We start from the raw sequence: 22,719 nt of genomic DNA on the forward strand, positions 1-22,719 counted from the left end.
TTAAACTTGTTTATATCCACCTGATTCCCCACTTGAAGTATTCCAAAAAGGTTTGAACTTTCGTCTTGGAAAGCATCCCAATTAGCATTTCCTAATTTCCACCTAGGAATGCACTTTACCTTTTCAAACAGAATCTTAGTACCAACTTCAGTCCTCACAGGATAGTGATCGCTACCCACTGTCGTATGCCTCACCATGATTGATTCTTTCATTTCTGTTTTATCTTCTTATCCGCCGAGCAGCCTCGACCACGTCACTTCCGGAGTCTTCAGCTGATTTTTTTAACGTTATTACGGTGAATAACTTACTGGAACAAAGCTGAGCAACGTGTTGTTGCTGGTGACTAAACCACTGACTGTATATATGTATATTGAAGCAATACTATCATTAAAGACCCGCTGATTGCTGTCCGATTCTGTGAATGAATGCCCACATTGCATTGTGGGATATCAGCTTTGAATGCGTCTAGCTCGGATCATATCGTAATGTTCTGTATTAAAGCATACTGTAATATTTCACCAGTAATAAGACCGAAATAATTATTAAAATAAAAAAATGTATACTATGATAACATCTAAATAAATGTTGATAGATGTAGCGTTATAGTTTAAAAAATATAAATAAACAAACAATCCAGCTTCCCTGGCCGAAATAGACAGAAATAATAACATTAAAAGAAATACATATAAACCATGATAATATCTGGTGAATAATGTTGATTAAAACAGCTGTTATTGGGCTAAAAATACCACTAATAAAACGGTCAGAGATTTCGAGTTAAGGGGGCGTGTTTTTTCTTTTGTCGATATCTGACGGTGAGGGATTAACATGAATGTCTATCTGACGGACTCCCTCGTCGAAAAATAACGCGACGGGTAACCCCCTAGCGTTGAGAATTAACGCCAGGGTTCCTTGACCATACGTCAGACATTTGACGAGTAGGGAGTGAGACTGTGTTGTTACAACAGCTCAACATTCTCTGTTTCTTTATACTGCTATGATGTTGAATTTGAGTATCTGCTTTCAATAAGTTAACGTTGAAACAAACAGATTAAAGAAATGCTCACACATGTAATTGCAATGATATATGTTTATTATTTAATTAAAATGACAGAAACAAGAGAGAATCAGAAACATGAATCAGTTTATATTTGAAGGAAGAAAATACTCCTGTCTACAATTATTACTTATTATCATTTGGATGCAGATGAAAATCAGTTTAAATCAATGAAGTACTATGAAGACTAGTTTAAGACAACAACAACCTGTGTGACTATCACAGAGCTGCTGATTCTGTCTTACATGGTGAACAGCAGATGACCACTGAAGGTGGTGTGGTGACCTGGATCGTCATATGCCCTAGTGTTAGCCCACACACGCACAAACACAACGTCTCCCACATCCAGGAACAGCGCAACAGCTTTAGAAGAAGTCATAGAACCGGTCGCCTGATCCTCATATGCCAAGAAAACATTCTCTGAGTTCTTGACCAACACAGCACCTGAAGCGTGGCTGTTGTCTGCAGGTGTACTGACCGTCCACTCAAAGTGGTACGCTCCTCTCACCGGGGCAGTGAACACACCTGTTGGATGTTTGTTTTTGTCATTTTAAATGGAAAACGAAAACAAAATTTGAACAGCGACATACAAGTGAAATATATTAGGGATGCACAATATATCACATCTCTGAAACTGGTCCAGTATTAAACCAGAACCAAGCTGTAATGTAACCCTACAGGACTAATGTTCAGCAGCAGTTAGAGTCACTAAAAGTTCTGTTGTTGCTGCTGACAGACTCAGATTATTATTCTAAGTGTCTGACTACATTATGGGATGGATCCCTACAGAGATAGACCTCTTAGTTAAAGAGTAAGATCCTTTTAGTTTAACATGAAACAGCCCCGAAATCACCATCACCAAACCCACCAGACTCCATGTAAATAATCAGGACTTTTATCATCGTAAAACACACTTCATTCAAAGTGGACAGAAACTAAATAAAACAAAAGCCGTCTTGGTTCATCTTTCCACTGTTCCAACAATCACCACTCTGGTTTGGTTGAAATAAACCCTTAATTCACCCATTTACATGTGGAGATATGCTTGCTCTATACACGCTAAAAGTCCTGATTATTTACATGGAGTCTGGTGGAGTTTGGTGATGGTGATTTCGGGGCTGTTCCATGTTAAACTAAAAGGATCTTACTCTTTAACTAAAAGGTCTATCTCTGTAGGGAAGCCTGTAATAGTGTATGATTTATGGGCTTTTCCAAATGTTTTGCAAAAAAGAAAGACATTACTATAATACAGTGTTTACATGTGTTATTCAGTATACGCAAAATATAATTATCATAGAAACTTGTTTAATAAAGATCATTTTGATATTGCTAAATATTGGTAATCGGCCAAATTTAATTACTCAAATGTTCATCCATGTGTTCATTGATCATATCGGTTCATCCCTAAAATGTATTGTTAGAATATTAGAACTACCTGTGGTTGGGTTGTAGGCATTTCCGATGTTGGTGACAACGTTTTTGAAGATCAGGGTAGTGTGCGCGGAAAAGGGTCCAACATATGCTACTTGGCCTCCCGCCAGCAGAGAGGCTGAGAACGCAACCTGTCGGACTGAGAGAGAGAGAGAGAGAGACAGAGAGAGAGAGAGAGAGAGAGAGAGAGAGAGAGAGAGAGAAAGAGAAAGAGAGAGACAGAGAGAGAGAGAGAGTGAGAAAGAGAGAGACAGAGAGAGAGAGAGTGAGAAAGAGAATGAGAGTGAGAGAGAGAAAGAAAGAGAGAGAGAGCAATGTTATTTTAAAAATCATGGTAATTAAGTCCTATGTAATGTAAAAGTGTTTAATTACAAAATTTCTAACAAGGTTTAGTATATCAGAAAGCAGGACATGTTTAAAATAGAAACAGAATATTTAATTGTCTTTTGAAAATGTTTTATTTTAGGATCATACATAATCAGAACTAAGTCAAAATGTATAGGTGTCAAAATGTTATCCCTTCTCTGTAAATATATTCAGTTCAGTTTCAGTTTATTCACACATCATCTTCACGTCTTTAAGACTCAGTTCCAGAAGATAAGATGTTCATATGAAGAACGTGAGAAATGGAGAACTCTAAATAAGCTACTAAAAGTTTTTTTAAAGGGCCAGAATAACATTAATAACAATAACAAACAAAATATCCTCCAAAAAAAGGCAAAACCATAAAAAATGTAATTGATCTCTAATGGAGGTTGACAGTTAAAAGCATTTCATCTTTACAAAAGCTGAAAGCAGCAGGGGTTGTTAACATTTAAATTAAGAGGAGACACTACAGACAGAAACATTTTTCAGTTAGTAGTTTTTATACTCTTTACCAGAAGTTGGATGTTTGGCCACCATTATTTTATTTAGTAAATATTAAATGTCTCTCTGTAAATCTCTCAGCAGCAGAAGCAGCCGGCAGCAAGAAAAATGATCAGAGAACAATACCTTGAAGTTGTTTCTTCAGCTTGTCCACTTCAGACTTCAGCTGTGCTTGACCTGCAAAATCAGAGACAGTTTCTTTGTCAGCTTCATTTTACTGCAACTTCAGTTTCTTTGGACATTGCTTTAGAGCTGCATAAATCATGAGTTGTCAACTATTAAATTAATCTCAAACTATTTTGATAATCAATGAATCTGTTTTTTCATTTTTAATGAAAAAACAGTGAAAGTTGTGTGATGTCAACTTGTTAAATGTGAATATTTTACAAGGAGTTTCTTCTCTCCTCTGTGACAGGAAACTGAATATCTTTGAGTTTTGGACAAAACAAGACATTTGAGGACGTCATCTTGGGCTTTTTGGGAAACACTGATCAACATTTTAGAGACAGAACAACTCATCCATTCATCCAGAAGATATTACACACATTAATCCACAATGAAAATATTCGGTAGTTTACTTTACTCCAATACATAGAAAAATACTTATTTCTATCCTTTTGGATATTTCTGAACTGCTATGACACGATGTAAAACAGATCATTACTGTACCTGTAGCCATGTCAGCCTTCAGTTGAACCAACGAGGCGGTCATCTCTCTCAGTGCAGCGTAGATGTCTTCTGGAAAAGCCCGCTGGCATTCATTACTTTCACTTGCGGGGACAGAGCCGAGCATCAGCAACAGCGTAAAACTCACAGAGATCTTCATCCTCACACTGGCAGCTTACTGATGAACTGGGCCGTCTGTTAACCTGTGTGAGCTTTATATAGAAGCCCTTCAGAAAAAAAGAAGCAAAAAGGATGTCACAGATGTTGAATTGTTAATTTACATTGTCACACATGATGTGTAATCGTCAGTTTGCTGAACAAGGGTGTAACCACTTCTTCCCCATATCACAGAAGATTTCCCAGAGAAGATGAACACATTGATGATCTATGATTACATTGTTAAAGGGTACCTTTACACTTGGCCCTATCTTCCCATGTGTTTGTATATTGACCAAGGTTATAATTGTTAACGAAATCTAGGAGGGAAAAAACATTGTCGTTAACTGAAATAAATATAAAAACGAGGCATTACAAAAAAACGATAACTAACTAAAATTGTAATGTCTGTTTGTAATTCTAACTAAAATAAAATGATCTAATAATTAGTTTTCGTCTTTGTCAATGTCTTTCATAGAGCAAATAACATATCTTTTCAGATACATTTCCGATCATAGATCTGTTTTATACAGTCTATGCCATAGATAAATAAATAGTTTCCGGCTGGGAATCCAGAAATTCGGACATTCGATGGTATATTGAACACAACATAGTCCATGCCCCTCGCCTGGCATCATGGTGGTACCGGAAGTCAGAAGAAAGCGGCAGTCCTGATTGATTATGACATTAGTCATGTTTCCATATAATCAAGCAAATTATAAGCAATTTTTTTAAAATGTCGCAAAAAGGATAAAAAATAGAAAATGTGAATTAGAAGCGTTTCCATCAACTGGTTTAGAGTGAATAAACTAGACTACGCAAAGCGTACGTTGGTCACAAGTTAACGTTATGCATGGTTGTAGATTGCAAACCGTTTTGCTAAATCAAAAAGTTTAGAAATTAAATTCTTTGGCTAAATGGAGGAAGGTAGAATTGTACAAGTTGGCCACCTGTGCAGAATACAAGGTTGTGGCAGAGACATTTGGTGTCATGGAGATAAATTCACCGCTGTGTATGTGCTGTCTGCAGGGCCATACGATTCAAGCTGTTTAATTCGTCAATTTAGCTGACGTGTCTGAGGCACAGGCTACAGCGCACAGCAACTCCACTACTATGGTTTGAATAGAACAGAATGCCTGTACATTATATATGCACAAACCCAAGTGGAATGCAAACATATATTCTATTTTATTCATATTTAAGGTATTATTTTTACAACAGCAACATGATCCATTCAAATGACCATAACTCCGTGGTTACAACAAGCTCCCTGACCTCAAAACAAGTCATTTGCCTTTGTGTTAGACACAAAGAATTGCTTAGACAATGTAATTTCTGAAGAAATTGCGGTGTGAATGCTGTTTGTTGAAAGGCTGATGCTACATTGGATTGCTGGCTTGATTGTTGTAAGAAGAAGATGAAGTAGAGAGAGTAGTTGAAAAAGTGGGAATGGGTTTAATTAGCATATATGTCTTTGAAAAGTGGAATAATACCTAGATTTTTTGAAAAATGTGGAATATAATGATATAACATTTGTAGTTGATTTTAAGATGATGCTTAATGGGATTGCTGGCTTCAAGTTGGATGATGAAGGAGAATGAATGAGTCTGAAAAGTAGGAAATGTGTCAGATTAGGTAATCTCAATCAACTGACACAGACACATGTACAAATGCACGCACATGCACACACACACACACACACACACACACACACACACAGGAGGAGCATAAGATAGGAAGAGGAGAAGAAAGGAGAGGAGGAGAGGAAGAAAGGAGGTAATGAGAGGAGTAGAGAAAGAAGAGAGGAAGAGCAGGGGAAGAAAGGAGGTGTTATTTGTCAGATAACATGATGTCATGATGGAATAACTAACACATAGCACAGCAACAGAGTCGGGTATGGCTGCAGAAACCACCTTAAAGCGAATGAATGAATGAGAGTTGCCGAGTCTGACAGGAATGGAGGCAGAGGAACAGCCAGCTGCACAGCTTCAGCCCAGCAGAATACAGATCGACAGACACCATAGGGATGCCTTGATCAATGCTATTACAGACTCATGTGATCCCTTTTCTTCTCCAGCAACAACATCTCCATACCTCCTGAATATAGCTCCGGGAAGAGCAGCATCACAGGAGACCCAGGAGTATCAGACTGGAAGCCTTTCTACTGGCCATGAACTGTGTGTGAAGTTCCAAGAGGAATGGCAGGCAAGAAAAGATCCACAAGTCCGCTCCGTTGTCCGATATCTACTCATTCTAAACACTTTTCTCTGTGTGTGCATGTACACACATGGGCCAGTATTCCTTTGTTCAGCCTGGAACGCTGCATTTACGACCGTGGTTCATTTTCAATATCCTTGAAACTTTCTTCTTTCTAATTCCTGTGATAGTACACAGCGCAGCTCGCAGCTAAACTAGTGTGTGAGATCTGCGTGACCTTCGTTCAGTCACCAGCTGGTCTCAGACCAGTGGTCTGTATGCAAATTTTAGGGTGTGACAAAGGTAGAGACCAGAGCCAATTAAGGTACAGCCACCGAGTTGACGTCAACTATTAGCTTCGTTGGGATTCGCCCGTTTTCAGACGCAGTTTCAAATTGTGAGATTTGCAGAGGAAAGGGGAGTCAATTAGCCTGGGTAAACCCTGACGGACTTCCGGCAAATTTGAGATTTGCTCTGCAAGTCAGTCTGGCAAAGAACTCATTCAAACCCATTTCCAATGTCCCCAAAATCGAGGCACCAATCACAACCGCTGAGGCGGGCTTTACACTAATCACAACCGTTGAGGTGGGTTTTACGCGCCGACGGTAGCGCAGCAACGGCGAGCAGCAACGGCGAGCAGCAACGGCGAGCAGCAACGGCGAGCAGCTTTTTGTTTACATTCAACATGATGGCTACCGAAGAGCAGCGTCACCCGGATCGTTGGTCTGATTGGTTGGACTATCCAATGCGCCCAGAGGCATTTGAGGGGCGTCCATTGGTGACGCCCCTTTGGAAATGAACTGTCAATGAACCTTTCCCAGACCCCCCACTCTCAGTTATAACTGAGAAGGGTCTGCTGTCAACCAGGCTAGTAGTAAATGGGAATGTGAGGCTCTCTGTATGCCTATTTTACCCACCGAACTGATGTTATTCAACTATGACAAGGTAAACTTGTTTTTTCTTTCTATCACCCCTTTAAGGCATGTGGGATATGCCGGTATTATTCAGGTTTTAGAAGCATTCTTTGGACATGTGGGGATATGCGTCTCAATCTGGGTAAAAAGGCTATAAGATACAGTGGTAACACAACAAATCATACAAGCAAATTCTTTCCTGGGCTTTAAAGGTTTATCGTTGTTTGTTGCCAGAAATGGCACATCCTAAGGAAAGCTCATTGTGGGACTGGCTCTAGTGGCTGTAATTCTGCACCAAGGCTGAATTTCGGGAAAGAGACTTCAGATACAGTATTAGGGGACCACTAAGGTCTATATAAAAGAGACTTCAGATACAGTATTAGGGGACCACTAAGGTCTATATAAAATATACTTCAGATACAGTATTAGGGGACCACTAAGGCCTATATAAAGGAGACTTCATATACAGTATTAGGGGACCACTAAGGCCTATATAAAAGAGACTTCAGATACAGTATTAGGGGACCACTAAGGTCTATATAAAAGAGACTTCAGATACAGTATTAGGGGACCACTAGGGTGTAGAGTGGAGGTGACCAACTGCCACTGTGCTCGTTTGAAAGCCATGATGTCTGAAAGCCGATACCAATACTAGTATCGGTATCAGACCATCTCTACTAAAGACATTGCACAAGTTTCAACAGTAAATCTTATTATGGAAAGCATCAATTGTCCTTGAAGAAAACCCTGAAACAGCTGACACTGCATGCAAGAAGAATGCCCCCGCTTCTATCCATAGACTGTAAAACTATAGCTATCTTCAACCAATACTTATATTTCACATCTCAGACACATCCGGCAATGAAAGAGATCATATCACGGACCTCCATGCAACCATCAAGCGTGATAATCCCAGAACAGACCTGCGTGTTTGAGCCATAAGTCAATACGATACAGTCAGTCTGACTCAGAGTGGTCATATAGCAGCGAGCTTCTCTTTTACCCTCCTCGAATCCACTTTCCCTCTCCCGCTGCTGTTTACCTCTCCTCACCTCCTCAGGTGTCCTGTAACAGATCCTGTTTTCTGGATGATTGCTTTCAACAAGGAAGTTTGTCCTCAGACAGCATGAAACTAAACAGAAAGATGGAGAGATCAGGTTGTCTCTGCCTGCTTGTGTTGTTACAGTACATTTGACGATGTTTATCATTCATTCTTTTGTTTGCTCTTCATGCAGTTCTTTCATCCATGTAATCCATTTGTGGACATACCCTGAGATGGATAAATGGTGTACACAATGCCCTCCAGATGATGATAATGATGTAAACAATTACTAGTGAAAAAAAGTATCTATTTTGTAAGAAAGTTTGTCTGTTTTGCAGTAATATCTGACATTCTCAAGCAGTTCTCACTCTTAACTTGTCAAATACGACAGCTTGGTCAGTGGCCCCCAGTCTGATAGGGACTCACAAAGCACCCTTGAGCGTCTGTATGAGATGCACTGGGCTCACAGAGTCACCACTGCTGGACCACGTTGCTGGAAGATAACGTAGAATGATGGTAGGGAGTAGTATTAAAGACTGGAGCTCTGCATCAGGACACAGGTTGGGGTGGTGGATGGGTGAGTCTGATGTTTCACCTTGGTTTCGCCAGTTACCCTGACGCGATAGGAGGTGTGAGGGCCCGTCTAACGCTGCTTGCAGCTTTAATTTATTTTATATTTGACCTTTATATATCAATGGTGTCCTGGCCAAGAAGGCAGCAAAGTTACAGGTTGATAACATACATACATACAATAAAATATAAATGGTACAGAGTAAACACTAAAAACATATCCACCTTAATGAAATCTAAGGTGCAATGGTTACTCTTTAAATGTGTTAGGAGTATCTTTCCACAGATATTGAGACACACCTACTGTACTGGGAAATATAAGCTAGAAGATGCTCCAATGACCACACCATTTCTGCAAAACAAATATTTGAATAGATTAAAGTTTAACTTGGTAGCTGCTGAAACATGTCTTGTACCTATGATATAACAGTCACACAAAACAAACTCAGGTAGGCATTGATGCATTTAACAGAAAGACATTTACTCGGTTTAGGTAGCTTTCATAACATAAAACCACTCTAACTACAACTTATTAAAAAGCAATTTCTAAAATATGAATGGTTTGAATTAGAGATGCCCCGATTGATCAACTGCTGATTATTATTGGTTGATATTTAGCTATAAACGTATGATCGGGTGCTCGGCATTATTCTCTTCTGGCTGCGTGCCTGTGTCTGGTTGCCCGTTCATGTAAAGTAAAGTCCTCCCGCAACCGCATCCCACCGACCTTATGAGCCAGAAGCCACATGTGGTTGCTCAGACCATCTGGAAATCTGAAAATGGATGCAAAGTATGATGTGCAGCTGTGAAATAGTGGTACACAATGATGCATTATTAAAGGATGAATACAACAAATCAATGAACCATTATAACACTTAAGGGGTGCAAGTGGTGTGACATTATGAGCTGTTTAAAGTTGACATACAAGGAAAAATATCTGCTTTAATGAAATCCATGCTGTTAGCTTCTTATGAGTCTTAAAGGTCCCATGACATGGGGCTCTTTTGATGCTTTTGTATAGACCTTAGTGGTCCCCTAATACTGTATCTGAAGTCTCTTTTATATAGACCTTAGTGGTCCCCTAATACTGTATCTGAAGTCTCTTTATATAGACCTTAGTGGTCCCCTAATACTGTATCTGAAGTCTCTTTTATATAGACCTTAGTGGTCCCCTAATACTGTATCTGAAGTCTCTTTTATATAGACCTTAGTGATCCCCTAATACTGTATCTGAAGTCTCTTTTATATAGACCTTAGTGGTCCCCTAAAACTGTATCTGAAGTCTCTTTTATATAGACCTTAGTGGTCCCCTAATACTGTATCTGAAGTCTCTTTTATATAGGCCTTAGTGGTCCCCTAATACTGTATCTGAAGTCTCTTTTATATAGGCCTTAGTGGTCCCCTAATACTGTATCTGAAGTCTCTTTATATAGACCTTAGTGGTCCCCTAATACCAAATCTGAAGTCCCTTTCCTGAAATTCAGCCTTGGTACAGAATTACAACCACTAGAGCCAGTCCCACAATGAAATTTCCTTAGTATGTGCCATTTCTGTGTCTGTACCTATTGAGGAGGTGAAAAGGGGGGAGGGGGGAGGGGGGGGGGGGGGGCAGGGTGTAGAGTGGAGGTGTGGCCTTGACCAACTGCCACTGTGCTCGTTTGAAAGCCATGATGTCTGAAAGCCGATACCAATACTAGTATCGGTATCAGACCATCTCTACTAAAGACATTAAACAAGTTTCAACAGTAAATCTTATTATAGAAAGCATCAATTGTCCTTGAAGAAAACCCTGAAACAGCTGACACTGCATGCAAGAAGAATGTCCCCGCTTCTGTCCATGGACTGCAAAACTATAGCTATCTTCAACCAATACTTATATTTCACATCTCAGACACATCCGGCAATGAAAGAGATCATATCACGGACCTCCATGCAACCATCAAGCATGATAATCCCGGAACAGGCCTGCGTGTTTGAGCCATAAGTCAATACGATACAGTCAGTCTGACTCAGAGTGGTCATTTAGCAGCGAGCTTCTCTTTTACCCTCCTCGAATCCGCTTTCCCTCTCGCGCTGCTTTTTACCTCTCCTCACCTCCTCAGGTGTCCTGTAACAGATCCTGTTTCTGGATGATTGCTTTCAACAAGGAAGTTTGTCCTCAGATAACATGAAACTAAACAGAAAGATGGAGAGATCAGGTCGTCTCTGCCTGCTTGTCTTGTTACAGTACATTTGACGATGTTTATCACTCATTCTTTTGTTTGCTCTTCATGCAGTCCATTCATCCATGTAATCCATTTGTGGACATAACATCCGTCCTGGCCAAGAAGGCAACAAAGTTACAGGTTGATAACATACATACCTACAATAAAATATAAATGGTACAGAGTAAACACTAAAAACATACCCACCTTAATGAAATCTAAGGTGCAGTGTTGACTGTTTAAATGGGTTAGGAGTATCTTTCAAAAGATATTGAGACACACCTACTGTACTGGGAAATATAAGCTAGAAGATGCTCCAATGACCACACCATTTCTGAAAAACAAATATTTGAATAGATTCCAGTTTAACTTGTTAGCTGCTGAAACATGTCTTGTGCCAATGATATAACAGTCACACAAAACAAACTCAGGTAGGCATTGATGCATTTAACAGAAAGACATTTACTCAGTTTAGGTAGCTTTCATAACATAAAACCACTCTAACTACAATTTATTATAAAGCAATTTCTAAAATATGAATGGTTTGAATTAGAGATGCCCCGATTGATCAACTGCTGATTATTATTGGTCGATATTTATCTATAAACGTATGATCGGGTGCTCGGCATTATTCTCTTCTGGCTGCGTGCCTGTGTCTGGTTGCCCGTTCATGTAAAGTAAAGTCCTCCTGCAGCCGCATCCCACCGACCTTATGAGCCAGAAGCCACATGTGGTCGCTCAGACCATCTGGAAATCTGAAAATGGATGCAAAGTATGGTGTGCAGCTGTGAAATAGTGGTACACAATGATGCATTATTAAAGGATGAATACAACAAATCAATGAACCATTATAACACTTAAGGGGTGCAAGTGGTGTGAAATTATGAGTTGTTTAAAGTTGTCATACAAGGAAAAAATCTGCTTTAATGAAATCCATGCTGTTAGCTTCTTATGAGGCTTAAAGGTCCCATGACATGGGGCTCTTTTGATGCTTTTATATAGACCTTAGTGGTCCCCTAATACTGTATCTGAAGTCTTTTTATATAGGCCTTAGTGGTCCCCTAATACTGTATCTGAAGTCTCTTTTGTATAGGCCTTAGTGGTCCCCTAATACTGTATCTGAAGTCTCTTTTATATAGACCTTAGTGGTCCCCTAATACTGTATCTGAAGTCTCTTTTGTATAGGCCTTAGTGGTCCCCTAATACTGCATCTGAAGTCTCTTTTATATAGACCTTAGTGGTCCCCTAATACTGTATCTGAAGTCTCTTTTATATAGACCTTAGTGGTCCTCTAATACTGTATCTGAAGTCTCTTTTATATAAACCTTAGTTGTCCCCTAATACTGTATCTGAAGTCTCTTTTATATAGGCCTTAGTGGTCCCCTAATACTGTATCTGAAGTCTCTTTTATATAGACCTTAGTGGTCCCCTAATACTGTATCTGAAGTCTCTTTTATATAGACCTTAGTGGTCCCCTAAAACTGTATCTGAAGTCTCTTTTATATAGGCCTTAGTGGTCCCCTAATACTGTATCTGAAGTCTTGTTTATATAGACCTTAGTGGTCCCGTAATACTGTATCTAAAGTCTCTTTTATATAGACCTTAGTGGTCCCCTAACACTGTATCTGAAGTCTCTTTTATATAGAACTTAGTGGTCCCCTAATACCGTATCCAAAGTCTCTTTATATAGGCCTTAGTGGTCCCCTAATACTGTATCTGAAGTCCCTTTCCTGAAATTCAGCCTTGGTGCAGAATTACAGCCACTAGAGCCAGTCCCACAATGAAATTTCCTTAGTATGTGCCATTTCTGTGTCTGTACCTATTGAGGAGGATAGGGGGGGGGGCAAGGTGTAGAGTGGGGGTGTGGCCTTGACCAACTGCCACTGTGCTCGTTTGAAAGCCATGATATCTGAAAGCCGATACCGATACTAGTATCGGTATCAGACCATCTCTACTAAAGACATTGCACAAGTTTCAACAGTAAATCTTATTATGGAAAGCATCAATTGCCCTTGAAGAAAACCCTGAAACAGCTGACACTGCATGCAAGAAGAATGTCCCCGCTTCTGTCCATGGACTGCAAAACTATAGCTATCTTCAACCAATACTTATATTTCACATCTCAGACACATCCGGCAATGAAAGAGATCATATCACGGACCTCCATGGAACCATCAAGCGTGATAATCCCGGAACAGACCTGCGTGTTTGAGCCATAAGTCAATACGATACAGTCAGTCTGACTCAGAGTGGTCATATAGCAGCTAGCTTATCTTTTATGCTCATCGAATCCGCTGGAACGTATGAAGAGGTTTGCTCCTTGATTTAGTGGCCGGGGGTTTGACTCCGATATGCGGCCCTTTGCTGCATGTCATTCCCCCTCTCTCTCCCCTCTCATGTCTTCATCTGTCCTTTGAAAATGAATGTAAAAATGCCCAAAAAAAAAATATTTTTAAATAAGTGCAAAAACTGGAATATTATATACATCTAAACGTAGTTTCCTGCAAAACAATATTTGAATAGACTCCAGTTTTACTTGGTAGCTGCTGAAACATGTATTGCACCATGTCTGCACATAATCTAAAAAAATAATTAAAAAAAGAATTGCCTAAAGAATATTCTGACTTGTAGTCATCTTTATTAAAACACTTTCTTAAATGTTTCTTAACTAAAGTGTAACTTTTCTCCTTAACTTCTTCCGGGACATGAACAGCCTCTCTTCAGGTGTCAGGAGGTAAACTGAGTTCTCCTCAACATTTGTTGTGTTCTGGTTTCAGAACCTGCTAAAGGTCAATAGCCCCCCCTTGTGGTTAATAAAAAGTAATAATTTAACATAGCTAACATTCGCTTACCAACAATTAACTTGCCTGGAACACCAACAAAGTGTCTGAAGCTAGGTAAAAACATGAGGTTTAAGCATGATTATTGTAGCACCCTTAGTCTACCAAAGAGGACAAGTTAGCTGTTAGTAAGCTACTGTTAGTTATGTATTAGCAAGCTAAGGGACGTGCAAACATAGTACTATAGCTTTCTGATTTATCCACTATAACAAAAGTTGCATACTGTGTACAAAACGTACAGACTTGTCACTTGTTTACTGTACAAGACATCTTAATGACAGCCAGGCTCCACCCTCAACCTTTATCCATCCTGACATCAAGAGCCAGGCAGCCTTTTAGACTCAGTGAGACATTATCATACTATCTTACTTACCACTCAGCTTAGTGGCAGTATTATGGGCTGGTATGTACATGTGTTGATGGGGAGTACAAGGAGTGGTGGGCTGGTCTGGGGCTCAAAAGTCCATGATTTTTCATTCTCTGTTTCTTTATAGCCTACTGCTATGATGTTGAATTTGATTATCTGCTTTCAATAACTTAAAGTTGAAACAAGAACAATAAAGAAATGCTCACAGGTATAATTGCAATTATATTTGTTTATTCTTTAACTAAAATGACAGAAACAAGAGAGAATCAGAAACATTAATCACTTTATATTTGAAGGAACAAGATTCCTGTCTACAATTATCTCTTCGGGTCCTATCTTGCACCCGCCGCAGCGCAAAGCCCGACCCAAGTGTCTTTGCTAGTTCAAGACTGATGCAGTTGTCAGTTTCCCGTCCAGCGCCGACGTCGTTTAAATAGCAAATGCACCTGAACGCATCTGTGGCCCATGGACGTGCTGGTCTTACAAGGAGGTGTGTTCAGGTGCATTCTGGGTGTGCTGGTCTTACAGGGAGGTGTGTTCAGGTGCATTCTGGGCGTGCTGGTCTTACAGGGAGGTGTGTTCAGGTGCATTCTGGGAGTATTGCTATCTTGAGGCAGTGGGAAGTGATCATACCATTGACCAACCAAAACCTGGTCTAAAGTCAATAACGCAGCATTTCATTGTTATTTTAACAGAGCATTAGTAAAATGCTCCTAGACTCGTGCACAGCGCACTCACACAATGCTTGTTACACACACAGGGACACACAGCAGCACACACACACACACACACACACACACACACACACACAGGGACGCACAGCAGCACACACACATGCAGAAGATTACAAATAAAAATATTACGGTGCAAATCCTCCAACATAATAGCAATGCTCCAAGGTCCAAACGCGCCTGGCTTTCAAAGGGAATGGAAGATGATCTCTGATTGGTTTATTGCATGATACGCCCAAAACACCCCTCTGATGAATGAAGACACTAAGTACAACCCTTTAGAACCATCTAGACCACCAGCTAAAAACTAGCAAAAGTGGATTTGGACACGCCCTAAACGCACCTGCACCAGGCTCTTCACGCCGTGCGCCTAGATCATTAAAATAGGGCCCTGAAGCATGAATTGGCCTAAAGTTGTAACCAGTTGTGTCTCTCTCTCTCTCTCTCTCTCAGTATTCGTGGACGATCTGAGCCGTGGCAGCAGCGGTGACTCTAAGAGCTTGTGTCTGGCCGGCTGCTTAGCCTCTATGTGCTGCTGCTTTCTCTTGGACATCTTCTAAAAACCTCTGGCCATCTGCAGCCATCAACACATCAAGAAATCTCTCTAATTTGGGCTTTTATAGCTTATATCTGTCTGTCTGTGTGTTTGAATGTTACTTCACTGTTGTGATGACTCTCATGACGTCACATCTGATTTTATGGGAATGAGAGAAATAAAAACATGAAGATAGAATAAGAGTGTGTCTGAATGTTTCTCAGTCCTGAGTGTAAAGATGATCTTTGGGCAAAGGATTACTTATTATCACTGAAAGAATTCTTTGGTATGAAGTAAACAATAGTCTCAATAAATGAAGTTACATTGTAAAACATTTCCTGTATATTTACAGGAAGTTGAAGAACTGGATAAAAGTAAAAATTACAATTTTTCTCTCTGAAATGTAGCGGAGTAGAAGTACAAGTACCTCAACATTTGTAAACACTCACACACACACACGCGCACACACACACACACACACACACACACACATGCACACACACACATAGAGAGACAAACAAATAGACACACACGGTAGGATATATTTTGTGGAAAATGTGTGTAGAAATCATGAGTGGCTTCATTCTCTGATCCTCTAGATTTGCGGTTGCTGTTGAAAAATTTTGTATAGCCGCCAGGACGGCTCTGTCCATGTTCTCGGCTAACGCTGATTCGTTGGACATTTTCGCAGAGCGACCATGGCCGACAGTACCGTACCTGGTCGAGAGGGGGCGGGGATAGGCTCCTGCTGGCCTTTATTCAAGCGAACATGACAGATCAGTCAAAGTGAGCCCCCTCGTGGCTGGCTATAGTGGCTACAGGTCATTAGTCCCGCACCCATCATAAAAGTGACACTAAAAACTCAAAGTACTCTTCAGATACAGTTTCTCCAAAGTGTTTATTATTATAGGTAGTTATTATCACGATAATCCATGTCCAAGAGTCCATTTCCCCAGATGAGATGTTTTTTATTCGTTATTTGACACTATAAACACACACTGACCTCCTCGAGCTTTTATTTTGGTACTTCCTTTTACCGGCATTCTTAATTAGCATATTAGTTACATATTTAGAGAGAGAGCTATCTGACCTGATAAGTTTGAAAGGGAGTTTCTCTTCCTAAGTATCTATGAGAGGACTATCTAACCTATATGAAAGGAGGGCACCGAACCGGGAAAATAATTGAGCTGATTAAAAAGACTCAGATCGGGGAGAGTGGGGGGTGAAGCCACTGTGTAAGATGTATTTTGCAAATAACTGAAAGGTAAGATTCAGGTCATAGGATGATTTTGGCCTCCCATCACTCCTAGGTCTGCAGAAAAGAAAAAGACACAGATGAACATCATAAAACATTTTGTGGATCCAATTTGTAGATCTAAGACAGTAACAAACTGTTTGGCCTTGGAGTGGTGAGAATCAATGTGTTTAATGCATGGCACGACATCACGGAAGGGGCCGAAGGACCGGACAGCAGAGCCAAGATGACCTGGACTATATCCAACTGGTAACAGCACCACCAAGGATGGGCAGAGAAAATGTAGAAGAGTACGAGGGTCTGAGTAGTGGGCACGAGTTCCCGGGGAAGGGAGACGGTCTTGAAGGAGGACTGCGTCCATATGCATATGTAATTACTTGCAATATCATTTCACTAAAGCTTGTTACTTTTGAATCCAGCGAGTTTTATTTCAGATCTACCAGTCAACGGACACTTCTAATTTAAAGGTGTAAGGTGTAGTGACCTTAATTGGAGTCAGATTATGTCTGGCCTTTCTGTGCCAGACTAGAAACGGTCAAACGGTCACATTTTTTACCTACAACACCCACACACACACACACACACACACACACACACACACACACACACACACACACACAGACAAGCACACAGAGACACACACACACACACACAAACACACACACACAAGCACACAGAGACACACACACACACACACACACACACACACGCACAGAGACACACACACACACACACACAGACAAGCACACAGAGACACACACACACAAACACACACACACACACACAGACACACAGGAAAGCACACACACACACACACACACACGCACACACACACACACACACAAACACAGACACACAGAGAAGCACACACAGACACACAGACACACATACATCCGCGCATACACACAGACACACACCCACACACACACACACACACACAGAAAAACACGTTTTTATAACGTCGTGAGGACCAACAACTGACAGCAGCCTGATGGTATCCACCCTTTCTGAAGGGTCTAGAGACATGAAGTTAACTTTTGATTTATCGTTACTGCTAATTTATGTCAACACACACACATACACAGCCAAGTATAGCTGATCTAGAGACATGATTTAACTCCTAAAATTACATCATTAACACAGTTGAGTTTGGATAGATTTAGGCACCAAAACTACTTATATAAGTTTAGAAAGTGAGACTGAACCGTCCAATGTCCAGAGAATCTCATGTGGACATAGTTCAGAGTTTATATGTTACAACAGCTTAACATTCTCTGTTTCTTTATACTGCTATGATGTTGAATTTGATTATCTACTTTCAATAAGTTAAAGTTGAAACAAACCGATTAAAGAAATGCTCACAGATGTAATTGCAATGATATACTTTTATTTGATTAAAATGACAGAAACAAGAGAGAATCAGAAACAATCAGTTTAAAATTTGAAGGAAAAAAGATTCCTGTCTACAATTATTAATTATTATTATTTGGATGCAGATGAAATCAGATCAAATCAATGAAGTGCTATGAAGACTTGTTTAAGACAACAAAAACCTGTGTGACTATCACAGAGCTGCTGTTTCTGTCTTACATGGGGAACAACATATGCCCACTGAAGGTGGTGTGGTGATACAAATTGTCAAACGCCAAAGTGTTAGCCCACAGACGAACAGACACAACTTCTCCCACCTCCAGATACAGTGTAACACCATTAGAGGAAGTCCCAAAATGGGCCGTCTGTTGCTCCCATGCCAAGAAAATGTGGTCTGAGTTCTTGAACAACCCGGCAGATGAAGCATGGGCGCCACCATCACCATGTGCACCGACCCACCACTGAAAGTGGTACACTCCTCTCAGCGGAGCAGTGAAAAGACCTGTTGAACGTTTGTTTTTGTCATTTTAAATGGAAAATAAAAAAAAAGGTTTGAACAGCAACATATAAGTGAAAAACAGGATATTAGGGATGCACAAGTTCTGTTGTTGCTGCTGAGAGACTCAGATTATAATTCTAAATGTCTGACAACATTATAGGATGGATCCCTACAGAGATAGACCTTTTTGTTAAAGAGTAAGATCATTTTAGTTTAACATGAAACAGCCCCAAAATCACCATCACCAAACCCACCAGACTCCACGTAAATAATCAGGACTTTTAGCGTGTATAGAGCCAGCATATTTCCACCAGACTCCATGTAAATAATCAGGACTTTTAGCATGTATAGAGCCAGCATATTTCCACCAGACTCCATGTAAATAATCAGGACTTTTAGCGTGTATAGAGCCGCCATATTTCCACCAGACTCCATGTAAATAATCAGGACTTTTAGCGTGTATAGAGCCAGCATATCTCCACATGTAAATGGGTGAATTAAGGGTTTATTTCAACCAAACCAGAGTGGTGATTGTTGGAACAGTGGAAAGATGAAACGAGACAGCTTTTGATTTTTATTTAGTTTCTGTCCACTTTGAATGAAATGTGTTTACGATGATAAAAGTCTTGATTATTTACATGGTGATGGGTATTTCGTGGCTGTTTCATGTTAAACTAAAAGGATCTTACTCTTTAAATAAAGGTCTATCTCTGTAGGGATCCTTTCCACAGTGTTGTCACACACTTAGAATAATAATCGATAATTGATGGGCTTTTCCAAATGTTCTGTAAAAAAGACAATAAGAAACATTACTTTTACAAATTCACAGTGTTTTTATGTTTTTCGGTACGTACAAAATATAATTATCATAGAAACTTATCATTAATCATTATCATTGAAATTGTCATTTCAATATTGCTAAATATTGGTAATCAGCCAAATTGAATTACTCAAATGTTCATCCATGTGTTCATTGTTCATATCAGTGCATCCCTAAAATGTATTGTTAGAATATTAGAACTACCTGTGTTTGAGTTGTAGGCATTTCCGATGTTGGTGGGGACGTGTTTGTAGATCAGGGTAGTATGCGTGGGAAAGGGTCCAATAGTTGTTTCACCTCCAGCCACCAGAGAGGCTGAGAACGCAACCTGTCGGACTGAGAGAGAGAGAGAGAGAGAGAGAGAGAGAGAGAGAGAGAGAGTTTTTTTATTTTTTAATGGAACTTTATTCTATCAATGTTCCATCACGTTATTTACAGTCCAATAAATACGTACATACATACACACTTAAATAAATGACATCAACTCCTGAGAAGATATGAGCTGGTCTCCTTCATCAGAGCTCAACACATCACCATGGGCCCAGATCACATCCTTCATCTCTTTATAATAATTAAAGTCAATCCTGATTCTGGCTTTCACCATCCGAGTAAACAGCAGATTCACATTAATATCAACAGAGTCATCCACCTTCCTCTTCCTGCTCACATACACCGCCATCTTTGATTGGCCCAGGATGAAGTTCAACAGCTGACATTTATTTTTAGCAAACTTAGTGTACCTGAACCGTTACTTTATATAATAGTTTCTCCAGCTACAAGAACAACGGCGGCAGGCGCAGCCACTCAGAATAACAATGAAACACAGTTTCTTTTTCATCACAATAAGGACATTTGTTGCTAACACCAGAGGCCTGTACTACGAATCAAGATCAACATGTCCAGGATTGCTTTCAGTTATCCGGCTTCACCAAACCTAACAACCGTGGCCCCGCATAACCTGTATCACGATGCTGGTTAACAACTAGTTCAATCAGCCCAGGGCTTCCCAATCCAGCGGCGCGCGCATTCACATAAAAGAGGCAGTGTTTGCGCACCACGACCAATCGCAAACATCTACCAGAGCCGCATATTTTACATGAGAAGAGCAAACTATAATTCTACATAAATATGAAGAACACAGACACGGTTTAACAGGCAAAATGCAGGAAGGAAAGCTGGCAAAAAAAGCCGACGCTGTTTTGCGTAAATCACAACGCTTATCCTATCAATATCACTTCCAGTGGTGTAGTCTAAGTGATAGCTCCAGGATGTCTATATACCCACTTAAAAATGTCCAATGACACGTAACATACTTTCGATTATATTTTTGATAGATTTTGAATTGTTATCCGTGTTTTTTTCTAAGGTAGCCTATTTTTTTTGCATAAAAGTGTATCAGAATGCAGGAAATGAAGTCGTTGATGCTTAAAACTTCCCTGGGGGAGGACACCCAGACCCCCCACTATGATATGCCCCCCTCCTCCCCAAAGGCAGATTCTGGCCAATATACAGTACAGTACACCCACTATAATAGCCTACATTAGACTACACTGGTCACTTCCCCATCAGTCAGGCACAAGATATGACCATAATTACACTTTTGCTTTCCATGAACTGTCATTGCTTTAGCCTTTTATTTCAGTTGCAACCCCAGCAGTGGTACGCTGAGAGAGGAAATAAAAAAATATCAAAACATAATTCTAACCGATGTGCGTATTGGCAACACATGGCTGAAGAAGCCGACAAATAGCCTATATGTAGGCTAATTCCCTCCGCTTCAAATCTATATCTTTCATAAATATACCCATCAGGGAATGTTAACGGGGTTGTCGGTCTCTAAATGTTTTAACTTTTCTGAGCGCACCTCTCTCTCTCTCTCTCTCTCACCCACCGAGCTCCAGCTGATCTTCTAAGAACGGTGACGCCGTTATCAGTCGAGTATTGATTGGTCAGTAGGCGGTGCTTTCACACCGGTTGATCTCTAATCTCCAACATAACCTGCTCCCGACCAGGTTAGGCGTTCAGGATAAGTTACCACGGCAATTGAACCCGATAACAACTAATCCACATTCGTAGTACAGAAAACCCTGGGTTGAACCTGAAGTTAGCTCGTTAACACCAAATCTCGCTTCGTAGTACAGGCCTCAGGACTAATGACAGACAGAAAGGCGTTAACTGCCACTATCCCATGTAACACTCTCCACTGGAGGTCAGAAACCCAGATGTCCTCGCCACGGTGTGTCAACCCGTTCATGGAGTTTACTCTTATTTAAACACAGTACCATCATTTTATAAAAGGCATTCCCTTTTGCCTCTTTCATGTCTAAAGTGCACTGCTTTTTTACGCCAATGACACCCAGATCTACCACAGCACCAAATCCCCCCACAATCCTCCCCTCTCCCACATCAACTCCTGTCTGTCAGCTATTAAAACCTGGATGCAACACAACTTCCTCAAACTCAACAGCGATAAAACAGAATTCCTCCTCATAGGCTCCAAATCCACACTAAGCAAAATCACTAACCCCACTCTCACCATCGACGGCACCATTGTCTCCCCATCTCCCCAAGCCCGTAACCTTGGTGTGATCTTTGACTCCACCCTCTCCCTTGAGCCCCACATCCGTCATGTCATTAAAACCTCCTTCTTTCACCTCCGCAACATCACCAAAATCATAACCTCTCTCACACACCTCACTGCTGAAAGACTCATTCATGCCTTCATCTCCTCCCGACTGGACTACTGCAACTCACTTCTTCTCGGCATCAGCTCTACCAACATCAACCGACTCCAACTGGTCCAGAACTCAGCCGCCCAACTCATCACCCGCTCCAAATCCTGGCACCACATCACTCCAGTGCTAAAACAACTCCACTGGCTTCCTATCTGGGGGGCACCAAGCATTCACAACCAGTGGGGGGGCACCACATGAGCTTTAAAAATATTTTTCGTAGTGGCAGGGTTGGATCAGTGGTAGAGCAGGTGCACATGTACTGAAAGCTTTATTCTTCGACGCAGTGGTCTAGAGTTTGAGTCCAACCTGTGATGATTTCCTGCATGTTTTCCCCCATACTCACCTAGCTGTCCTATCAAAAAAGTGGGGGGGCAGGGGGCCTTTGAGGTATAGTGCCCAGGCGCACCACATTGTCTTAATATGGGCCAGAGTGCCTTACATCCAAAAAACAACAGTTATCAAG

At 40.6% G+C, this 22,719-nt stretch overlaps 1 protein-coding gene and 1 long non-coding RNA gene across 6 annotated transcripts in view; one reads left to right on the top strand and one right to left on the bottom strand.

Moving 5' to 3' along the window:
• Positions 1-22,719, bottom strand: part of LOC116063573 (complement C1q-like protein 2) — a 417,866-nt gene that overhangs the window by 358,794 nt on the left and 36,353 nt on the right. For 3 of the 5 annotated variants that reach the window (XM_035990846.1, XM_035990847.1, XM_031318566.2), the window contains 2 exons: positions 19,726-19,857; positions 18,341-18,704 (listed from right to left, as the gene is read on the bottom strand). In XM_035990846.1, coding sequence (XP_035846739.1) covers positions 18,418-18,704; positions 19,726-19,857 — 419 coding nt within the window. In that variant the 3' untranslated portion in view covers positions 18,341-18,417. Of the gene's footprint in view, positions 1-1,072; positions 1,583-2,492; positions 2,628-3,481; positions 3,524-18,340; positions 18,705-19,725; positions 19,858-22,719 lie in introns of those variants that run through there. The other 2 variants (XM_035990848.1, XM_035990845.1) reach the window with 2 other exon arrangements.
• On the top strand, positions 1,236-18,544 carry LOC116063578. Its single transcript, XR_004108314.1, has 2 exons — positions 1,236-1,329; positions 18,449-18,544. It is a non-coding gene; the product is annotated as an uncharacterized LOC116063578 (long non-coding RNA).

The sequence above is a fragment of the Sander lucioperca genome, chromosome 13 (assembly GCF_008315115.2).
Source record: "Sander lucioperca isolate FBNREF2018 chromosome 13, SLUC_FBN_1.2, whole genome shotgun sequence".
Taxonomy (NCBI): domain Eukaryota; kingdom Metazoa; phylum Chordata; class Actinopteri; order Perciformes; family Percidae; genus Sander; species Sander lucioperca.